Here is a 7,725-nt window from a genome sequence, read left to right as displayed (position 1 = left end):
TGGAGTGCTGCCAGGGACGGGAACACAGAGATGCTGGGGGAGGACCAGGAGGGGAAATAGCTCATCGGATGTGCCAGTGAGTCAGCTGGCTTGGGACTGCTTGCCACAGAGACCTGCAGCTAGGAGCCACCCAGCTCTGGCAGTTGTCTTCCCTGGAGAGGTGGCCTATGGCTATGAAACAAGCCTAGGAAAGGCTATAAAAATAATGTGCGTACAAAGCTATTTATATTCTCAAAACAGAGAAATGTTACGTGGAATAGAATAGAAAGTGAGAGGGAGTATATGGTACCCACATAGCTGCCACCACAATGCATTTTTTTAAGGATTGTGAATACAAAGCAAATTGCAAAGGAAATATAAATCCTGCAAAGGAAATATAAATCCTCCAAAGGAGGAGACGAGGAAGAAAGAGAAGAGAGGAGAGCAAGAGGAGAAAGAAGGGCATTTTTTTGTAAAACACTGGCACCAGGAACATACATACTTACCCTTTCCTGACCTGCCCAGGTGGGATGGCAAGTGATTTTGCAGCACTGATGCAGCACGCTGGTGGTATATCAGCCCTTTTTACCTCATGCTGGCCAGATTTTTGTAGGACTCATTAAAAGGATCAAAAAAGCACTATAATAAGTATGTGAAGGTAATGAAGGATTTATTTATTTCATTGTTTTTTTCCTCTCCCCTCGGGCTACATTTACACCCAGCTTGGGGAGGCAGAGGTGAAAGGAGAGTGTATTGAACAATTTAGAGGTGATATCATTTTGGACTCTTGAAAAATCAGACTTTAAAGACCCCAAATAAATTGCTGCATGGCTCAGCTGTAACATGACATTTAGTCTGTGTCATAAGCCTTGCTTCAAAATAGAGCCTGCCAGCTAGGGCAGCACAGGGGGCTTGACAGATGTAATGGATGGAATGAGACTTCCAGCTGAAGGAATGAAATGGTGAAGTCTGTAATCAAAACGTGAGGAGCATTTTAGGGATGATTGTAAAACAGTTGGCAGAAGGAAGGCAATGAGTGTTTGAAGGCTTGAGAAATGAGAAAGCCCAGGATTGTACCTGTACTGAAACAATGCTGAGAAAGGATGCAACCAAGAGCAGGGATCCTCACTAGACAGTGTGCCATAGACATGGAGCAAGAGATGGTCCATACCCCGGAGCGCTGACCATCAAACCCTGTGGGGACATAAAGTCAAAAGTTAGGGAACAGACTCCTTAATAAAGTACTACAAGTTTGTTTTACTTACCCTTCCCTCCTACAAGCAGCTTCCCCTGAATGGGGAAAACACAGAGGAGAGGAGGAACAAATCAGAGAAGAGCTAGAGGAGTTTCCTGGAAGAGCATTGGACTCAAATACTGCTGTAGTGTTGGAGAAGGCCAGGTCAAAGATGCACCGTGTGAGGAAATGGGGCCTGTTCTTGGAGTAACCTGCTCTAGGCACCACATTTTTGTCTATGCAGAGAGTGGTTAGTAGATAGCTGCAGAGGACTTGTCGCCTTACAACAGATTTCTGCAGTAGGCAGGATAAGCAGGATAATCAACCCCCATGATGAGCTGAATTACCTAGCCAGCTGACCAGGCAGGGCAGGGAACATCACTCGCAGGCCGAGAAATGTGTGCTTAGCTCCACTGAGCAACCTAAGCGTACATCTGAGCTCTGGCTCCCCACAGCAGTGAATCAGGCTGCTTCTCATTTCAAAGATACTGTGGTTGTGGCTCCTTCAACTCACCCACCAGCATCACCTCTGTCTTGACTGGGTTTAGCCAGTTGGCTCCTTCTTGTTGCATTTTCTTTTCTTCATCAATTAGCAGCCAGTGGAGTGGAAGTACTGTTGCTTTTGGCCCCTGTGGGTGGAGATAAGCAAAGGATTTAATTTCAAAGGACTCATTTGGGACCTTAAGAACTCAAAGCATAAAATATCAAGTCACAGCTCTAGAGGTGACCACAACTCATTGTGAACCAACAGAAGAGAGACTAATACACTGTAGGGGGCTACTGTGGGACTACAGCAATGTGTGGTTTTTCTGAACATATGGTAAAAGTGTTTGTGGCTAACACCTTTTCATTTCCAACTGACAAATGATCCTTCTTCTTCCCCTTCCACTCGCTCAATGTACTACCAATGAAAAAAAAAATGAAATTAGCATCTCTGTTACAGGTAACTTCCCAGTTTTAGGGCAGAAACTGTCAATAAGGTTTATTTTATAATAAACTGTATATAGAAACCATATCTTCTAATTGCTAGACCTATCATGTGGATTTAAAACTGTTATGTTTCTAATTGATGCAGGAGTTATAATTAAGAGAAAAAGTGGAGAAATTCCATGCCCATTGGCGGTTGAAGCATTTGCTGCTCACCTTAGCTATATCTGCAAATATGATGACAAATACAGCAAGTAAGTACGAATATGTGCGTGTGTGTGTGTGTATTTCTTTCACTCCTTGTCTGTTGCTGCAATGTTTGAGTTCTCCATGTTGAGCTGCAGCTGAGGGCCCAATCCTACTTTCACGGAATTAATCTCTGGCAAAACTCCTATTTCAGTCAAAGATCAGAAGCTGGCTCTGCACAAGGGCAAGAGCTGCACTGCTAGTGTTGGTTTGGCTCTATCTACCCATCCACCAGTCGAAAAAAATTTGAGACTTATGTCCTTAGCATCTTGTAAATGACTTTTAAGAAGTGTTGGGAAGACGAGCCAGCAGGATGATGTTCTTGGTGACATCAAATTGAAGGCTAAATAGAGAAGTCAACAAGGGTCTACCAGCCCCACAAGTCTCTCAAGCTAGCTCAGCTCTCCACCCCTATCAGCAGATGGTGTTTAGGTGATTATCTGTCCCGATGATATTTGTGTCGCCTGGAGCCAGAAGAAAAGGACGTTCAGTTGTGGATGTAAAGCTGATCTAGATGATCTGGGAGAGCAGAATGTAGATCTTTTGGCTCCTGAATTCCAATTGGGGTCCTCAGTGTTAGTTCTTAATGTAGCAGGGAGAAACAGAAACGAGTAAGAATAGCGGTGGTGAAGCTTGGCTGTGGGAGTGGCAATGAGGTGCAGAAGATTTCAAGAACTAAAAATTGAGGAGAGAAAAAGCAGCAGGGATTTTCCAAGCCAGCTCTGGGCAAGGCAGCAAGAATTCAGTAGAAGAGATGAAAGAGGAGGCGGTGATTGCTGGAGACCGATGTTGGGATCTGATGTGAGGAAATCAATACGAAAAAGAGGTGAGGTAGTAGATTTAAATGGTTACTAAAAAAATGAAAGTAGGAAAGTGGGAAATCTTACGACCTAAGAGCGAATATTCTGGCAGTCCTAGAATCAGTCAGAACCGAAATATAAGGATGTCAGTCTCTTCTAGTTCTGCCTTATGGAGAGGTGCTCCACATACCAGCACTGCATGCTCTGGCTCTACCCCCACATCCTCCCACTTGCTGTTGACAGCAGCAGAAATCATTCTTTGCTCGCAATAGAGATAAACAAGAGAAGAAGCATCAGCAATCTTCCCTAAACTGTAACGTAATGTGCCTGAGGCTTTTTTTAGTTACAAATTGAAGGGATTCAGACCCACATCTCCCATCACATGGATGTTTGTCACGGGTAAACTCGAGAAGTGTTTACTTCTGGAGTTTACTAAGAGTACTCCATCAGTACTCTTACTTAGATGGAGTGGTACAGAGGTGAGTGTTGCTGAGGTTTTGTTTCTGAGAGCAAGGAAGTCTGTTCTTTTAGACACTACTAGAAATTTCCAAAATTGTGCAACTTAACTGTAAATGATTTTCAAATACATTGCAGAAAATTCCTTAAGATGATACTTGCACTAGGTATTAAGTCCTGGGCCGCCTTCCCCTTTGGGACTGCAGAATCTTTGTCTGGGGTTATTTTTTGCATCCCAGCTGCAAGTGTTTGGCTGAACAGTGCTTTTTCTCTCCGCTTCTCTCTTGGCTTTTTAGGTATTTCATTTCTCACAAACCAAACAAGACCTGGCAACAAGTATTCTGGTTTGCCATCAGCATCGCTATAAACAATGCCTACATCCTCTACAAAATGTCAGAGGCCTACCATGTGACAAGGTATAGCCGCGCACAGTTTGGTGAAAGACTTGTAAAGGAGCTCCTGGGCTTGGAAGACACCTCACCCTCCCATTGATGCATTGTTCTTGGTGGCGTAGGCGGGGGGTGGAGGGTAAGCAGAAGAAGATACCACACGTGGAACGGCAAAGCAAGGAACTTGTGACACCACCAGTGCTGTCCTTATCCAAAAATGCCAAGTGATGCCGGTAGAGAGGTGGAAACTTTGTTCCTAGTAGCAGCTGGATGTAAACATGTCCTGCAGAACGTGCCACTGGAAAAGCTGACACAAAATTGCATATGTGAATGCCCTGTGGGAATCTGTACGCCAGAAACAGACTTAAATTAGTCATCATCTCAATACTATTGTTGAACAGGGTCATGTTGTAAAGTTCCTCTTGGGCTAAGAGCTTGTCATAAGCTGACATGGCTCAGCAGTCCTAGGTGGGCATTACAGAAAACTCTATACCTTACTTGGAGTTATTCAATTCTGGGACAAGCAACGTAAGTCTGCACCATGGGCTGTGATTGAGAGTGCCTGCCATCCTGTAAGGCATCGCTGCTGTCCTCCCAGTGTGCTAAACAAAGCAGTTCAGATACACGAACACTGAAGCAAGCGTACTGACAAACAAAACCTTCACAGGCAGGCAGCCAGGAACTGAGGACCAGTCAAGATTTTTGCTTTCTGTCTTTTTTTTCTTTCTTTGTTTTTTTAATTAATGTAATGTAAGACAATTTGATCCCAATTAGAACACAGCCAAATTAGGGGAAACCAAATACATTAGTGAATTTAAAACAGAAATACATTACATTGATTTTCTTTTTTAACCAGGATGAAACATTTTATACACAAACAAACAGTGAGTAATACTGTAAGTATTAACAGTGAGTAGAACCAGTAAGTAATACTGCCTCGCATCTTAACTGCCACAGTCAGTGTACAGGTGAGAAATCAGAATATAACAATTATATTTTTTCTTTATTTCAACTGTATTTTAAACGTTGCTTAAAAATCTAATGTAATGGACTGTTAAGTTTTTAGGAACAACAATTTCTTTCTTTTCTTTTGTAACTGTCAAGACCTTTTTGGTCCATTTTAGAACTTAATTTGGCACACAGTTGGCAGGAAAAAAATAAGTCACTAATAGCAGTATGTTTCCCATTATCACTGCGGGCTGTTCTGTAGGAATTCTTCTTGTTAGAATTCAGGGCTTGTCACAGTAGCTGTAATTAAGCAGATGACATGTTTAGCAAAATAACATAGCATTGTGTTTTACAAAAAGAACGAAGTCCAGTTGCAACCAGACCTTAAACCTCACTAAAACAGAGCAAGCCCAAAGAGTTCTCCTGTTCTGAGTAACACTGTAGAGGACAACCATCGTCATGAACTGGTGCCCATGGCTGAAACACTACATTTTGGTGCTGGTGGAATCTGAAGGCCGCTGAAGCTTTGGAAAATAATGCCGAGAGAGAGAGGTATGATTGAAACAAGGGAGAATTGATACTGAGGTAAAATACTGCCCTGCCCTCTACACATTACTGATTTCAGTCCACAACTCGATCAGCAAAAAACTCTGTGTTCTAAAGGTTAGCAGTGATGGACACAAACAGAATTGCATTAACTTACAGGGCAGAAACGGTGTTGCTTAGAGGACCAGGTGGTTTTAGGTCCCCAAGCCTGAAAGGTTTTACCAAAGAATGACTTGGGTTGATTCAAGAGGAAGGGAGTGATTGACTGATTTCTTTATCAGTGTAAACCTCACCAGGTTTGTATCTATGTATCTATCTGGCAAGAGACAATAGAGGGTAACCAACATGAATTTGAGAACTCCCCAGATTTCATCACTATGTGATGTGCAAATGCATAGCATGTAAATCATAACAGAGGAAGAATCCAGCAAGGGTTAGTAAATTACTGACTAGCCCAAAGAGCATCCTTGCACTGACATCTTTCTATTTCCACCAAAGTCTTATTTTTTTGGAATAGACTTAGAGACAGATCTCACCTGGTTGCAGGGAGAGTAAGGGGATAGCCAACTCCATGGTGGTTCTGCTTGCAATGCAGCCTGGAGACTGTCCCACACGTCCTGCTCTGCCTGCCAGCTGCACGATGTACAGCAGTGGGTTTCCTAAGCATCCCTTTTCACTTCTCAGTCCACAAGGTCTCTATCTGGGAAATGTGTGAGAAAGCACAAAATCTTGTGCATTGAGGCCTCCTAGTCTCAAAAGGAAGGAGAGGGTTTGTACCACTCCAGTCCTTGGCAATGCCAAGCTGCATAGGAGCCCAAGGATGAGTTCAAAACTTCTTGTCCCTGCAGAGAACTGAGACCACCCCTCTTCAGACTGAGTGTGTGCAGTAGCTGGTTCTTGTCAGTTTTCTAAGTATTCAAAGGGGGAGAGGAGCTACATGAAAAACAAATGTTAAGCAATATAAGCCCACGGTTTCCAGTTTTCTTAGGAAACTCCACAGAGGTACCTGGAGGCAAATGGTGTTCTTAGTGTTAGCTCTCTGCTTCAGACAATGCCAGTCCTGTAAATTTATTTTGTTGTCAAAATCAGGGCAGTAAGGAAACGTCTGACTGGAACTTTACTGATGGAGCAGTTTGAATAAACAGTAGCTGCTGGGAGTCCAGCTTCCTTGCATTTCCCTGCAATGCCGGAGCATTTGCAAGATGCACACGCCCCCAGCAGAGGCGGCAAGGTTTGCAGGACTTCCGAGGAGCCACGTGGCACTTCTGAGGAGGCAGCACAACACTCCCCAGGTATGTCGTAGCCCCCTGAGATAGATCTGGAGCCCTTGGCCAATTGTTATGTTACTCTGTATGCTTAAAGGCTTGGATCTAGGCCATCTCATACAGAAAAATGCCTTTTTTCAGGTAACAGTAGGTCCAAGGCCTTGGAATGTTTAATTTTCCACTAATGTGGGCTGTTAATTATGTGGATTACTTGAGCTAAAATCATGAGGTCCTAGCTTTTTGCCTCAGGGACTGGGTCCTGAGTAGTTTTCCCTAGAATTGGTGTTAATGGGGGATTACGCAGTGGCTGACTATTACAGGGAAGATGCTTTAGTCTCCTTTGTAAAGGAGAAAAATGGAGACAAAATTATAGCTTTGCAATGAATTTCATTTTTCTTAGCCTTAACCATCCCTCATCATTTTGAACTGGTGCCCTAAACATGCACAAACATTCCATAAATAAGCAAAAATATTTATATATATTTATATGTAGAAAATGCCTGAATTTTGGCTCTTGAAGCCACAAGCAAAAGCCACCAAAGCATAGTCTATATCCACAGATGACTATTCCACCTCATCTTGTCCATTTGACTGGGAGTGGACAGGTTTGGGGAAAGTTAAGATTTCTCATTGTTGAAAAAGCATCTTGCACTTTCTCTACATTACTACAAACGAGGCAAAGTAATTAAGGAAGAAGCTGAATAATTTTTAAAAGTTTAACTGCAGCTCAGCTTCTGTAGCGTTTCCTTTACTGCAAACTGGCTTACTCAGATTTGGTTCCCCACCTGCTTGTAACATTAAAGCTTCTCCCTAGTTAAAGGAACAAAAAGGGGTTAGTCTCGAAGTAGTGCGAGGATGCTAGTTATAGTGTGTGCGTGTGTGTTAATTGTGCAATGGCTTGTGAAACGACAGCAAGTTTGGGGTGTTGGGGGGGG

At 43.1% G+C, this 7,725-nt stretch overlaps 1 protein-coding gene across 1 annotated transcript in view; it reads left to right on the top strand.

Annotated features, from left to right (window-relative positions):
* Positions 1-6,023, top strand: part of PGBD5 (piggyBac transposable element derived 5) — a 38,491-nt gene extending 32,468 nt beyond the window's left edge. The window contains exons 5-6 of the mRNA XM_009329186.1: positions 2,289-2,394; positions 3,939-6,023. Coding sequence (XP_009327461.1) covers positions 2,289-2,394; positions 3,939-4,134 — 302 coding nt within the window. The 3' untranslated portion in view covers positions 4,135-6,023. The remainder of the gene's footprint in view (positions 1-2,288; positions 2,395-3,938) is intronic.
* Positions 6,024-7,725: the final 1,702 nt, after the last annotated feature.

The sequence above is a fragment of the Pygoscelis adeliae genome, unplaced genomic scaffold, assembly GCF_000699105.1.
Source record: "Pygoscelis adeliae isolate BGI_AS28 unplaced genomic scaffold, ASM69910v1 Scaffold77, whole genome shotgun sequence".
Lineage (NCBI taxonomy): Eukaryota > Metazoa > Chordata > Aves > Sphenisciformes > Spheniscidae > Pygoscelis > Pygoscelis adeliae.
The sequence above is the reverse complement of the archived record's forward strand: the minus strand, read 5'-3'. Positions and strand labels throughout refer to the sequence as shown.